This window comes from Fopius arisanus, unplaced genomic scaffold, assembly GCF_000806365.1.
Source record: "Fopius arisanus strain USDA-PBARC FA_bdor unplaced genomic scaffold, ASM80636v1 scaffold00109, whole genome shotgun sequence".
In the NCBI taxonomy this organism is placed as follows: domain Eukaryota; kingdom Metazoa; phylum Arthropoda; class Insecta; order Hymenoptera; family Braconidae; genus Fopius; species Fopius arisanus.
Genome location: NW_011887848.1, coordinates 230,775 through 244,519, shown reverse-complemented (window position 1 = coordinate 244,519; position 13,745 = coordinate 230,775). Strand labels below are relative to the sequence as shown.

Here is a 13,745-nt window from a genome sequence, read left to right as displayed (position 1 = left end):
AGAGAAAGCGCCTTTAATCATGGGAGCGACCTCTTCCGTCGTCACCGTCGGCACATCTCAGCCCAGCCAACACGTTACGGTCGTTCTCCCTTTCTTTCCCAGGGAGTCCGCCATTGTTGGCGCACGTACATTTTCGAACGGGACAGGAATAATCGGAAAACATCCAAAATGGTACGTACAATATTCCAATTTATCCTCGTCAGGACCACTTGTCAGGGTCACGGGTACACCATCGAGGAAATATTTTTCGACGATCGCCACGATTTATCATGCAAAACATGACAAATCGTCTGGTTACCCCGGATTGCGCAACCCCTATTAACACCGTATTTCCGTAATTTCTCTCGGGCATATGTTGCCCACCCCTTTAATCATCAGTTCAATGAATCCTCGAATTGTTTTACCGATAAAATCCGTGGATTCAGGAAATCAGGGAAAAATGTCTGATGATTTTCGAAGCTCGAGAGAACGTGTCACGATGCGTCAGACGTGCAACGAAACGACAGGATAAATTTGTGCTCCAGATGTCCTCGAGGAAATGGGAATTTTTGAGATTCTCGTGATGATGTTAGACTTTTAATAATTAACAGATAGACAGATATTCTCCAATTTTGAAATTGAGGGCTTATCGATTTGTCCTGATTTTGCGAGTTAATTGATTTTTTTTTCCAGGTGAATTTTACCGTAGACGAGATCCGGGGGATGATGGACAAGAAGAAGAACATCAGGAATATGTCCGTCATTGCCCACGTGGACCACGGAAAGTCAACTCTGACAGACTCCCTTGTATCCAAAGCTGGTATCATCGCTGGTGCCAAAGCTGGTGAAACTCGTTTCACTGATACTCGTAAGGACGAGCAGGAGAGATGTATCACCATCAAATCCACTGCTATCTCCATGTTCTTCGAGCTCGACGAGAAGGATCTGGTGTTCATCACTAATCCTGATCAGAGGGACAAGGATGAGAAGGGATTCTTGATTAATCTCATCGATTCACCTGGGCACGTCGATTTCTCAAGTGAAGTCACTGCTGCTTTGAGAGTCACTGATGGAGCACTCGTTGTTGTCGATTGTGTTTCTGGTGAGTTTAACATTTTTCAAAAATAATATCATTAATATTATTTTATTACCAACAATTTTTACTTCAACGTCAATTATTAAACGAAAATTGAATTATATATTTATTTAAATTTTATCCAAGAACACATGGGGAATAATTATTTAAAAAAAAAATCATTTTCAAGCTATCATCCCGGAATTAGATAATAAACGTTAAATACAATTGACGCCATCAAAATGATGATTGTTCTTTCACAGACCTGTTCTGAACTCAAATGAGAGACGATAAGAACGGCCAACTGACCGAGTTCCCTAGATTACGCCCTAATCACGCGATTTATCCAATAATTATTAAACGGTATTTTTTATAATTTTATCACCAGGTGTCTGTGTGCAAACGGAAACTGTACTTCGTCAGGCAATTGCCGAGCGTATAAAGCCCGTACTGTTCATGAACAAAATGGATCGTGCTTTGTTGGAGCTTCAGCTGGACAGTGAAGATCTGTATCAGACATTCCAGCGTATTGTTGAAAACGTGAACGTCATAATCGCCACTTACTCCGATGACGATGGTCCCATGGGGGAGGTTCGCGTCGATCCTAGCAAGGGATCGGTTGGTTTTGGATCTGGTCTTCATGGGTGGGCCTTCACCCTCAAGCAATTCTCGGAAATGTACGCTGAGAAATTCAAAATCGACACTGTCAAGCTCATGAATCGTCTCTGGGGTGAATCATTCTTCAATCCCAAGACCAAGAAGTGGAGCAAGCAGAAGGAAACCGATAACAAGCGATCATTCTGCATGTACGTCTTGGACCCCATCTACAAGGTAATTGCAAACAATTCAATTTTTCCATATTCTTTTTTCAATAAATTCCTATAAATCGCCGCTAACTAATTTCCAATAAAATCTCACGCCATTTCGGGAATATCTCGAGATCCAGAGGAGCCACATGAATTTGTGTAGAATGTTTTCTGTAGCTCTCGAAATTCTCTACAAAAAATATTCTCTTCGAAATTTTCCATCTCCCTTAGATTCGGAGATATTGATCGGCTTAAACAACTCATTACGTAATTAATTGCACGTAAGGCATTTTATTTTATTTTTTTATCTGCTGTTGTATTTATCTCGGGAAGGAGTGGTCCCAGGAAAAAGTTGAGAGGAAACAATTTGTTCGAAATTACGTGAACCACAAAAAAAGTTAAACCTCATTTTCTCGTGGGATCGATTGTTCTCGAGGTAGATGGATAATTCGTACCTTCCTGCACATTAGCGTCTCGCTGTAGTACGATAATACGACTTTCTGAGTTTATTGGAGTATCAGGACAGTGTGGACAGTGCATTGTGGAAGGAGAGGATAAGCGATGATGTTTAAACGCTACCATTGAACCTCTATCTTTATGTTCATTAGTGGTACGCTACGACATTGACGCGACAATTCAATTTTTTCATATTCGTCTCCATTAATGCGTCGATTTCCATTGAAAAACATTAATTTCTGCTCTCAGGTGTTCGATTGTATCATGAATTACAAGAAGGAAGAGGCCGACAGTCTCCTCTCGAAATTGGGGATTGTTCTGAAGCCCGAGGACAAGGACAAGGACGGAAAGGCTCTACTCAAGGTAATTATCCATAATTTTTCCATCCAATTAATTCAGAATTATTTACACTTCGTGATGATTGTTCTAAAATTTTCTGACACCTCTTCTGAATGTTTTTTGAAGAGTCATCGAACTACACTGACGTTTTCATCCAATTATTTTTTACATGCGTCTCGACACTGGGACTCTGGATTGAAGCTTTTTGTTTTTATTGTGTTAATTAGGTCGTGATGAGAACCTGGCTGCCAGCTGGAGAGGCTCTACTTCAGATGATAGCCATTCATCTTCCATCCCCTGTCACTGCCCAGAAATATCGTATGGAGATGCTCTACGAGGGTCCCCACGACGACGAAGCTGCCCTTGGTATCAAGGTAATCATCAATTTGCTAATTTTTTTTTTCCAAATGCTCGTTTGAGTATTTAGCACCATAAAAAATTGACTTCCCCTTTCGACGTTTTGTTAAGTTAATAGGCAATTATTTTGGGAAAAAATCATTCTTTAATTTAATTATTTAAAGAAGAAAATTAAATGATGATTGTTCTTTCACAGACCTGTTCTGAAATTAAATGAGAGACGAAAAGAACGGCCAGCTGAGTTTCTATTCTCCGAATTAATGAATGTCCTTGCAGATATGTTGATTTGTAATATTTTCTGTTTGTTTTATTTGTCCGATTAATTAGAATTGCGATCCCAACGCACCATTGATGATGTACGTATCGAAAATGGTGCCGACCTCTGACAAGGGTCGATTCTACGCTTTTGGACGTGTGTTCTCTGGAAAAGTCTCGACTGGAATGAAGGCCCGCATCATGGGGCCCAACTTCGTTCCAGGAAAGAAGGAAGATCTCTACGAGAAAGCCATCCAGCGTACAATTCTCATGATGGGGCGTTACGTCGAAGCCATCGAGGACGTGCCATCCGGTGAATATTTTAACTTGATATTTTAAATAATTTAAATATTTTATTTGGAATAGAAAGATTCTCCTCAATCTTTTTTTTATTGTTAATTGATAATGATGATTGTTTTACACAGACCTGTTCTGAATTTTCAAGTGAATCGACATTACAACGGCGAACTGATCTGAACTCATTATAGAATGATTTTTTAGTTTCAATTTTTCGGGAGTTGAATTTTGGTTTATTGGATTTTAAGGGAACATCTGTGGTCTCGTCGGTGTTGATCAGTTCCTCGTGAAGACCGGTACCATCACTACGTTCAAGGATGCCCACAACATGAAGGTCATGAAGTTCTCTGTGTCACCAGTCGTGCGTGTGGCTGTTGAACCCAAAAATCCAGCTGATCTACCCAAACTCGTTGAAGGTAAGACTTAAACGATATGTCAATATTTGAAAATGCATTTGTAAGTGAACGTGAGAATTTTCTTTGAATTTTTTTCATTTATTTCAATTTTTTAATTCGTTTATCAATAAATTATAATAAATTCAAGAGAATCATTGGAAAATTTATAATTAAATACAGCAAGACTGAATAAATTTGGAGAGGATAAATTAGTGGCGATGCAATTAGCTCTAAAAAGGAGGAAAACTCCCTCTATTAAAATGATGAAAATTTTTCCGAGCACTGGGTTATGATTTCCCATGATTAGCGTTGACACCTGATGAATAATTATCTAAATGAAAATTTTTCGTCCCAAAATTTCGCCTCTTATGTGATTTAAAAAAATTTCCAGGTCTGAAACGTCTGGCCAAGTCCGACCCTATGGTTCAATGCATAATCGAGGAGTCTGGTGAGCACATTATTGCTGGAGCTGGTGAGCTCCATCTTGAGATTTGCTTGAAGGATCTCGAGGACGATCACGCCTGCATTCCAATAAAGAAGTCAGACCCAGTGGTGTCGTACAGGGAAACAGTCTCCGAGGAGTCCGACTCGATGTGTCTCTCTAAGTCTCCCAACAAGCACAATCGTCTCTTCATGAAGGCTCAGCCAATGCCGGATGGTCTCGCTGAAGACATCGACAATGGTGATGTCAACCCCAGGGATGACTTCAAGGTTCGTGCGAGATATCTCGGTGAGAAATACGACTACGACGTGACAGAGGCCCGAAAGATCTGGTGCTTCGGTCCCGATGGAACTGGACCAAATATTCTCGTCGATTGCACAAAGGGTGTCCAGTATCTCAACGAAATCAAGGACTCAGTTGTTGCTGGATTCCAGTGGGCGACGAAGGAGGGTGTCCTCTCCGAGGAGAATCTACGAGGTGTGCGTTTCAACATCTATGACGTGACACTTCATGCCGATGCTATTCACAGAGGTGGTGGACAAATTATTCCCACAACGAGACGCTGTCTCTACGCCTGTCTTTTGACAGCCGCTCCAAGGCTCATGGAGCCAGTCTATCTCTGTGAGATTCAGTGCCCTGAGGTCGCTGTTGGTGGTATTTATGGGGTACTCAATCGTCGACGTGGACACGTATTCGAGGAACAACAGGTCGCTGGTACTCCGATGTTCGTCGTTAAGGCGTATCTTCCGGTTAATGAGTCGTTTGGATTCACTGCCGATTTACGTTCCAATACTGGAGGACAGGCTTTCCCACAGTGTGTCTTCGATCACTGGCAGATACTTCCTGGAGATCCCACTGAGCCTGGCACCAGGCCGTATCAAGTCGTTCAGGTTATTATCCATTTATCACTTTTTTCAATATTTTTGTAGACATTTTTTTGTCATTATTTTTGTCTCTTTGATTATTTCTTCTATTCATCTCATTTTTTTTCCTTTAACATTGGTGACAGAAACGTTTTGGAAAAATACTCTAATTTATTCATTTTTCAATTGCATTGTATTTATTTATTTAACCACGATCATAACTGATGACTACGAAATTTTTCATTGTCTAGTCATTTTTAAATCCGTGGAAAAAAATACGATGTTTTTTAAAGTTTCGACTCTCCAGTTGTCGATCTGGTGCGTCTGAATAGGGAAACATACATTTTCATTTGAAAAAAAAAAAACCCGAAATCAATGACAGAAAAGCCTTTTGTTTTATTTAATCATGAGAATTAATATTTTGATTCATCCGATTAATTTACAGGACACGAGAAAAAGGAAGGGACTGAAGGAGGGACTCCCTGACTTGGCATCGTACCTCGACAAATTGTAACCAATTGGGACTCTCGCACTCTATTTAAATATCCTATTTAAATATTGTAATTCAATTTGAATATCGCTCGAGCGATGGACAGCTGCCACGTTCGGCTTTATTTTCCGTGGCTTATTTTTCACGATTATCGATTAATAAAATAACAACAATAACATTCTTTATTATTTTAGCTGAGAATTATTGGAACGTTGTGTGAGGAAATTTGTAGCCATTTGTGAGCTATTCAGGTGTTGAAATTCGATAAATTTTTTACTATATTGTTTTTTAATGCCCCTCTCTTCCCCCCCTTCCCCTTATTTGGTTATTTTTGTTCAATTTGGTTGATTATTATTCCCTACTTTTTCAAAATGACTGAACGAATGAGACGATTATTTGAAAGATGATAAATGCACTGTGTATTCGAGGCCGAGTGAATATACATGGAAATACAGAAATCGATGAATAATAAATGCCTATTTATTCTGTCCCTTCTTTTTCAATCCTCAATGGAATTAATGAAAAATAAGAAAATTCTTTAATAAAAATATTTGTTTTTATTCAAATGCACTAGAAACAATTTAACAGAACCTTTTTGTAATTCAATATCAAATAATGCAGCATTTGCTGGTCATTCCTAGAGATAATTAACGTGAAGATTATAATTATAATTAAAAAATAATTATTCATAATACGTAATGAAGAGGTAAAAGATAAATCAAATTGTTGTTTTTAGCTGATTGTTGCTGAATCGTTTACGCAAATCGGTTTAGGGTGTACGATAGAACTGGGATTGATTAAATTATAGTTATTTCGTATTCATTAGAGTTGTCTAATTACGAGAGGCGGTCGTCTTATGTGTAGAATATTGGAGAAATCGTCACTACTATACAATCGTTATCGTATTTTTGTAGAGGCCTGCTAGGGATTGAACGGCCAGGAGAATAGTGTCTCTTCGGGAGACACCTGTCAGTGCATGATGCCACTCGTTATAGCCCACCTGAAATTAAAAAAATATTTCTGCATAGATATAAACAAATTACTACAATTGAACAATCCATCAATTTTTTCAACTTTCAATTCAATTGTTTCTATTCAAAAAGTTAACAATTCAACTTATCTCATTTGATTTGAAGATTAATTAAATAAATTTATATAATAGAAATAGGATAACCACCTGTAAATTAGTGGCCATTAAGGCCCCAATGTGTACAGCCAGTCCCAGAGATTTCAAAGGATAATCCTCAGGGGTGGCCTCCTGGGCAGCTGTCACAATCTGACTGGGAACTGGAGTCATCTGGGTGAATGTTTGGAGGCTGACATTATTCTTCTGGTCCTCCAAGAGAATAACTCCTAATTCGTACCACTTGTCCTGTCCAGCCTCCACCAGGAAGCTCTGGACACCGACGATTGGCACCTCCTGGGGCACCTCGTGAACATTGCGAGCGTATTTTATTCTCATCTCTGCGGCTGCTACACCCGCGTCAAAACCCACTGGGGTCTCTGGCACTGCTGGCAGGTCACAGGGTACTCCACTAGATTTTCAAAATAAAATGGCATTTTCATAATTAACGGAGTGACTTTCCCAATTGCGATTGCTCTAATTAAAAAATTACAGCAAAATCAGAAAATTATTTCATGACATTCGTGATTGATTTTATTGGATTTTTTTTTCGGAAAATTCAGATTGCTAATTGGGAAATTCTCGGAGGGAATTGCTGAATTTTTATTCGTGGATTTACCTGACTGTTGCTTTTCCAAAAACCCCCTGGAAGGCCTCACGAACTGGACTGACTTTGATCTCCTTATTGCACGCGACAACAACTTCAACGTCACCTCCAGAATCTAAAATCCAGGCATCCAGAAAACTCCACATGTATTTACGAACGTTAACTAACATTGTCATTAAAAAATTCAGTGCAATAATTTTAATCTCAATAATTTCACGAAAATCACAGACAATTTCAGGATAGAGTCGATCGTACGGCTGAATCACTGATCTAGTTTACCCAAAAATAGATTCCCAAACTACTGAATCCATCGCAACCCACGTGTCCCTAAATTTCAAAATTAAAGAGACACGAGATCAATGGAAAAATCCTATAAAACTTTAAAAAAACATCTGCCATTCATTAGTTTCTTTCGAGGTTTAATTTCGCTTTATCGTCGAACAATTAATTACACATTAACAAAACTCTTGGTTAATTAATAGATCGATTAACACAAGCGGTTAATTAATCAATCAATTAATAAATTAATTGCTCGATGGAATTTTTGGAATTTCTGCAATTTTTTAATAAAATTGAATAAATTTTCAATAAAATGAGAAGATAATAGAATAGATTGCAATTGATCAATCACGAATTACTCGTCAGATAAATGAGAAAAAAAATTACTGACGAAAGGATGATGTACTCACAAATGAACTCACGCATCTGGGGATCAAGAGTGGTGATCATGGAGTTGACGCTGTTTTTGGCTCGTTCAGCGACTTTGTTGAGGACCGAGTTATTGACGACGGTGTCCTTGACCCAAGAGAAGAGAGCCCCACCGACGGTACCCAGCTCCTGGGGGATAGATGTCTGAACGGGACTGCCTTCGAGCTCGTTGGATGACGTCGAGGGGAGAACCTGTTGACCCTGCTGGGGCTGTTTTGTCTGGACGATGACATTCGCCTCGATGGGAACGTTCGGTTGATCCTCAACCCTTGGTGGGCTCGCCACGAAGCTGGGGAGGGCCGAGGGTGGGGCTATATTCGATAATAGATTTCCGGATGACGATGAAGCCCCTAGGGGTTGCAACAGCGACGTTGACGACGATAAACTACTGTTCGAGGCTGTTGCAAAATAAAGAATTTAAAAATTAATGCATTGTAAAAACATCAAATAGACAAAAGAAAATGGAGTGCTGCAGACAGCTTTCGAAAATCCCCAAATCCTACCAGATTTTTGGTTATCCCCAGGTGCGAGGTCCTCTTTTTTGTCGACAAACTCGAAGGTCGACTCTCCATTAGACTCATCCGTCATTTTCCTAGATCAATTCACCAATTTTTCAGAAGATCTTCGAATGTCGTCAATACCCAATTGTTTATAAAATGTCGGATCAACAGGACGATTGACAATGTTCGTGACACGTGGCGCTAGTGACTCGAGATAATTTCTATCATTGAAATAAACAATCAACAATTAATTTCACAACTCAATGAAATATTCATCCACAAAATCACAACTCCAATGGCTCACCAATAATCACCGAATCCATTATGATTATCAGTTATTATCATTATTGGATTATTATTATTTTTGTATACATCAGTGGTTGAAAAATTGTAAACAGATGGCAGTCTCTCAGATTTCCTGAAAAAGCCACATGTGCCTTCAAAACACACCGTGAAATTTCCAAAAATCCAAATATAAACCAACATGAATAAAATATCAACACCGGTTTAGTCAGTTGCATGATTCCGTTAATCAATCCATTAATTAATAATTAAATGAAGATACACCGTGAATTTCTCTTGTAAAATTGATGATGAAGAATTCCAAGGACATGATCCCCTCGCAGCCACCGAGGACAGCCCTGGAGATCCTGGGGGATTATCCCGACGTCCTGAAACATCATCGAGAGGCGATAAACGTCGACGAGCTGATGCTCATAGTGAGAAAATCCCTGAACAGTCACAACCTGAAGAAATCTAGTTTATGCGATGACGAGGGTCCTCTGAAGGCTGGTCGTGGTAGGCTGTCGATGTCCTTGATCAAGGCTTCAGAAAAACGAAAGAGGACGGACGACGATGACGAGGGTGAGGTTGAAATGTTGAGGAAGATTGGAGTTCCCAAGAAGAGAAGGAGTTTTGGTTTTCCTGGGTCGAAATTCGTGGATCCTGCAGAATACTTTTCAGATGAGAGACCTGGGGTTATTGAGGACCCTACAGGGGTCCCTGATCCAGTATCACCTCCAAGGAATTCTTCTGACGGGGAGAAGCTCATAGTCACTCCGGCAAAGGCTCGAAGGTTCTCTATATCCTCAGAGATAGAATTCGATCGTGTGTACGAGTCCATTCAAACTCAAGGTAACATCAGCCTCCAAGGTGTCCAGATGTTCGACAATTTCGATGTGATAAACGATATTCTGGATGACAAGGTGATGGCAAGTTTGCTGGAGGACATGAGGCCTCAGAAGGAGTTCCAGAGCCTTGGGAGGGAAGAAATAAATGGAGAGCACGTCGATGGTGTCAAGGATAGAGAAGACTACAAGTCCGGGGAGGATAAGAATGAAGATTCCCTCGAGGGAAAATCCCCTCGAAGAAGATCTTCTCGCCTGAAGACCTCTGATATCCAGGAGTTCCTGAATATCGACGACACACAGGTGCAGGTCCTCCTAGATGATTCAAAGGACGAAACCCTGTCTCCAGATGTAATCCACAAACTCAGAACTATAACTGTGAAATTAGAGGAACCAGTTCTGCCCCAGCATACGGTCGAGAAGGGGACGATACGCAGGTGTCCCAATGCCAAAGAGAAATTACAGTTCAAGGTCTACTCGAACCTGAAGGAGGGGAGATTTTCTCTCGAGGAGAACAACATCCTCAAGAATAATTGGAAACGCTTCTGTGAGGTCCATAAACTGGACATTCCTCAGACGCATTTCTTCAAGTGCAAGTACCAGGGGAGAATGTACATCGAGGATCCACAGGAGAGAAGAAAATTCGTGCAGTTCCTGGCCCAGGGACTGCCCTCCAGGACCCTGAGATCAGTCTACGTCAGGTTCAAGGTGATTTTCGGTGCTGAGAAGGAGATGAAGAGCAAGAGCTACACTGAGGAGGACGACGAGAAGATCATGAAGTACATGCAGAGTGATTTGCCCCTGAGGAAGTCTCAGGTGCTGTCGAAACTCCTGAACAGGCCCTACAAGTCCATTTACCAGAGGTATTTACAGCTGATGAAAAGGGGAAGTAGAAAAACAGTATTCTGGAGTCTCGACCTCATGGAGGTGTTTCTCAAGAATCTCATCGACGTCACCATCTCTGAGGACGTCTGGGAGCTCAAGGACGCGATAATTCCCAAGGCAATATGGGTCAAACTGGAGGAAATCATGAAGATTGATTTCAATGCTCTCAAAAATTTTTGGTACATGCAACTCCATCCGCAGCTGTTCTTCCCGAGGAGAATTTACTTCAATGAGCTTAAGATCATGCTCATTGAGTTTCTTTATGTCAGGGGTGTTACTCATATCACTGAGATCGATTGGGGAAGAGTTAGCAATTGTTTTGATGGATTGACTAAACAATTCCTTGTTAATTTGTGTCCCAGGGTCACCAAGACAGGGAGAGCTGCGTCCTTGGGAGATCTTATAGAGAAACTTTATGAGGAGAAGATTCAGGTGTTGAAGGGGGTGAACGAGGATTTCTGTTTGCCTAGGGTCAGGTGGCATGGTGGGAAGTTAGAAGTTGTAGATAATTTTTAATTGTGGGGATTTATCGCACTTTCTTATTCAAATGGATGGTTTTTTTTTTTTAATGTATTGCATGAATAATATTCAAACTGAAATGTTAGATAAAATAGATTAATTAGGTGGAATTAATTAAATTAATCCGTAATTGACTAATTTTTGTTGAATTTTATTTAAATCTTCAATGAAAAAATTAAAAATTAATAATGATTAGTAAATGAATCAGGCACTGGTGTAAATGAAGGAGTAGATAGTTGAAAATTCATTGAAAAACCTTTTATTCTTCACACTCTAATAATTTGTCCGTCAAAATCGGAATAAACAAGACGTGGATGATAAAATTATGTGTAAATGCATTGAAAATTTATTATACCATTTTACCGTAATTTTATCGTAAGAATTCTCGATGAAATAATTTATTTAGCACTCGAGACATTGAACTGCTTGTCGATCGCCTTCTCCTTGGCCTTTTGATATAGTGGAAGGAGTTTTCCCTCCTTGGCGAGAACTTTCAGGATTTCCATTATGAGAGGCAGATAGTTGTGCTTCCTCCTGATGTTCTCGACTTTATATCTCTGGGATTTGTTGATCTCCTCTTCTATCAGAGACTGCAGACGCGCCAGCTCCACTGGGTCTGTGCATGCGGATTTTTGCTTTTCGTACAGCATTTTTCGATCAGACACGATTGCCATCAGGTTGAAGTGAATCTCTTCCTCATTGTACCTTCAGGCGACCATGAAAATTAATAATAAAATAATCAGAATCAATACAAAAAAGTGAAAAATAATTCAGTTGCAAATAGTTCGATTTGATTAAGTATCAATTTTTCTTGAAAATCATTGATTTCCAGGAAAAATATGAAGAGATCTTTTTTGTGAGGAATTTCATTGTCTATGAAAATGTTCTAAAGTATTTTCAGCTTGGAGCGATACGTTATGAGATAAATTGATAATAATAATTGAATTGGAGGGAGAGAATAGATTACTTGTTCATTTTCTTCTGAATGATGGGTCTGGCTGCCTGGACCCACTGATCACCAGGTGGGCATGGTCCCAGGTCCATTGGACCCTCTTTCAGCCCATCCAGCTCGTACAGACGACCATCGATTGGAATATAACTCACAAAGTGGAAAACATCGTCGTCTTTCGAGGCTCGTTTAGAGTCAAATTCAAACAGCGTTTGTCTAAAAATAAAATTTTGATCAGATATTATTTAACAAACTAATTAATTAACAATAATATATCGTCTCTTTGGAATAAATACCTCGAGAATGAATTATGAACCTGTCGGATTATATCTGAATTACTCAGGGCGAGTCCTCGCATCGTGGCATCAAAGCTCTGACAGAAGGTCTTGAATTCCTCTAAATTACTTCCAATTGTTAAGTCTGGGTGTTTACTATTCAGTAACACACTGACAATTGCTTGTGTGGCGCAAGCATTGTTAATTACCTTTAATAAAAAAAGAAGAATTATTAGTAATAGCTATTTTACTATTTCCAGGCAATTCATTTTGGAGAAATATTTTCAAATTGATATTGTTATTACCTACAAATACTACATGTGACAAAAAAAATTATTAAGAAATGTAAATATTTATGATTCTAAAGACGAATTAAGAATAATCAAAAAATTGTGACATGACAATCCGATTTTTAGTGACAGGATAATTACGATGCTGTCTCACCTGTTTGGCAAAGAATATTTTCTCCAATCTATTGTCTTGCACAAGTGTACCAGCAGGTTCATCATCTTTCACCCATTTAAACAGGAATATCAGCCCATGAATTGGCCTAGAGTACAAAATATCGATTAACGAATTTCATTACGAAACTAATAATTGAGGTTATGAGATTATAAAATTATCTTCAACAACTGACTTGAGGTTGTCGAACTGATCATCGTCGAGGCTCCACAGTTCCTCAACTTGAGCTCCAGTCGCACCTGGAATTAATTATTAATAGTTATTTAATAATGAAGGTATTGATTTGAACAAAAATGTTAAATGGCCTTTGTGGGTGGGTGAGGGTTATTTACGAATAGTGAGAATGAATTTGGGATTAGTCTTTGTGGGTGGTGATTAGTAGAACTCACCGAATTCGCGGATTAATTCCGTGAAAACACCGGGATCACTCTCGATGAGGCACCAATTTCCAGCGGAATCTGCCATGACTGGTTGTTTTCAGTGGTTCGCTTCTTCTTCTACTCTGTATATTTATGTTGGTTATGCTCCAGGGTCTATCTAGAGTCAAGAATCGATCATCTAAAGATCGATTATTTTCGACTCGATACTCGATTTTTAAGGTCGTTTTATGTGGGTCGATTAATGGGTAACTATCGAAACATCAATTACCATTCATCACATAAAAAAAAAACATCGATAAGAAGTTGCCGGATGGGTCGCGCCATTTTGTCGGCCGTCTTTCGAATCACATAAAAAAAAAACATCGATAAGAAGTTGCCGGATGGGTCGCGCCATTTTGTCGGCCGTCTTTCGAAGATTCGAAATGGCGGATATGGATAAAAAATATACAAGAGTGA

General features: G+C 39.4%; 4 protein-coding genes across 6 annotated transcripts; 2 read left to right on the top strand and 2 right to left on the bottom strand.

Annotated features, from left to right (window-relative positions):
- Positions 1 to 29: 29 nt before the first annotated feature.
- eEF2 (eukaryotic translation elongation factor 2) lies at positions 30 to 6,040 on the top strand. The gene is made up of 9 exons (XM_011312957.1): positions 30 to 171; positions 673 to 1,081; positions 1,443 to 1,885; positions 2,566 to 2,679; positions 2,883 to 3,029; positions 3,340 to 3,580; positions 3,813 to 3,980; positions 4,351 to 5,291; positions 5,710 to 6,040. The coding sequence occupies exons 1-9, from the start codon at positions 169 to 171 to the stop codon at positions 5,776 to 5,778; spliced, it is 2,535 nt and encodes an 844-aa protein (XP_011311259.1). The 5' UTR covers positions 30 to 168; the 3' UTR covers positions 5,779 to 6,040.
- Positions 6,041 to 6,110: 70 nt separating this feature from the next.
- Positions 6,111 to 9,043, bottom strand: LOC105271414 (protein PRRC1-like). 3 transcript variants are annotated; one of them, XM_011312954.1, is made up of 6 exons: positions 8,997 to 9,043; positions 8,696 to 8,913; positions 8,174 to 8,590; positions 7,497 to 7,599; positions 6,932 to 7,289; positions 6,111 to 6,754 (listed from the first exon to the last, which is right to left on the bottom strand). In XM_011312954.1, the coding sequence occupies exons 2-6, from the start codon at positions 8,778 to 8,780 to the stop codon at positions 6,641 to 6,643; spliced, it is 1,077 nt and encodes a 358-aa protein (XP_011311256.1). In that variant the 5' UTR covers positions 8,781 to 8,913; positions 8,997 to 9,043; the 3' UTR covers positions 6,111 to 6,640. The 3 variants fall into 3 exon arrangements, with proteins under 3 accessions (XP_011311256.1, XP_011311257.1, XP_011311255.1); XM_011312955.1 differs by having other exon boundaries at positions 8,186 to 8,590; positions 8,696 to 9,029; XM_011312953.1 differs by having other exon boundaries at positions 8,696 to 9,028.
- A 41-nt stretch (positions 9,044 to 9,084) lies between these two features.
- On the top strand, positions 9,085 to 11,325 carry LOC105271413 (uncharacterized). The gene has a single exon (XM_011312952.1). It carries the CDS (start codon positions 9,283 to 9,285, stop codon positions 11,218 to 11,220), a length of 1,938 nt encoding a protein of 645 aa, XP_011311254.1. The 5' UTR covers positions 9,085 to 9,282; the 3' UTR covers positions 11,221 to 11,325.
- A 140-nt stretch (positions 11,326 to 11,465) lies between these two features.
- On the bottom strand, positions 11,466 to 13,528 carry Uch-L5 (ubiquitin carboxy-terminal hydrolase L5). Its single transcript, XM_011312951.1, has 6 exons — positions 13,299 to 13,528; positions 13,085 to 13,148; positions 12,892 to 12,997; positions 12,469 to 12,656; positions 12,191 to 12,388; positions 11,466 to 11,928 (listed from the first exon to the last, which is right to left on the bottom strand). The coding sequence occupies exons 1-6, from the start codon at positions 13,372 to 13,374 to the stop codon at positions 11,622 to 11,624; spliced, it is 939 nt and encodes a 312-aa protein (XP_011311253.1). The 5' UTR covers positions 13,375 to 13,528; the 3' UTR covers positions 11,466 to 11,621.
- Positions 13,529 to 13,745: the final 217 nt, after the last annotated feature.

Excerpts from the sequence above, each read along its gene's own strand:
- eEF2 (XM_011312957.1), top strand. Across the intron at positions 1,082-1,442 it reads TGTTGTCGATTGTGTTTCTG|GTGTCTGTGTGCAAACGGAA; the intron begins GTGAGTTTAACA and ends TTTTATCACCAG. Across the intron at positions 3,981-4,350 it reads TCTACCCAAACTCGTTGAAG|GTCTGAAACGTCTGGCCAAG; the intron begins GTAAGACTTAAA and ends AAAAATTTCCAG.
- LOC105271414 (XM_011312954.1), bottom strand. The coding sequence starts at position 8,780 with ATGACGGATGAGTCTAATGGAGAGTCGACCTTCGAGTTTGTCGACAAA. Across the intron at positions 7,600-8,173 it reads CCAGATGCGTGAGTTCATTT|ATTCTGGAGGTGACGTTGAA; the intron begins GTGAGTACATCA and ends CCTGGATTTTAG. Across the intron at positions 7,290-7,496 it reads TTTGGAAAAGCAACAGTCAG|TGGAGTACCCTGTGACCTGC; the intron begins GTAAATCCACGA and ends TTGAAAATCTAG.
- LOC105271413 (XM_011312952.1), top strand. The coding sequence starts at position 9,283 with ATGATGAAGAATTCCAAGGACATGATCCCCTCGCAGCCACCGAGGACA.
- Uch-L5 (XM_011312951.1), bottom strand. The coding sequence starts at position 13,374 with ATGGCAGATTCCGCTGGAAATTGGTGCCTCATCGAGAGTGATCCCGGT. Across the intron at positions 12,657-12,891 it reads AAATATTCTTTGCCAAACAG|GTAATTAACAATGCTTGCGC; the intron begins GTGAGACAGCAT and ends TTTTTATTAAAG. Across the intron at positions 12,389-12,468 it reads GTTCATAATTCATTCTCGAG|ACAAACGCTGTTTGAATTTG; the intron begins GTATTTATTCCA and ends TTTTATTTTTAG.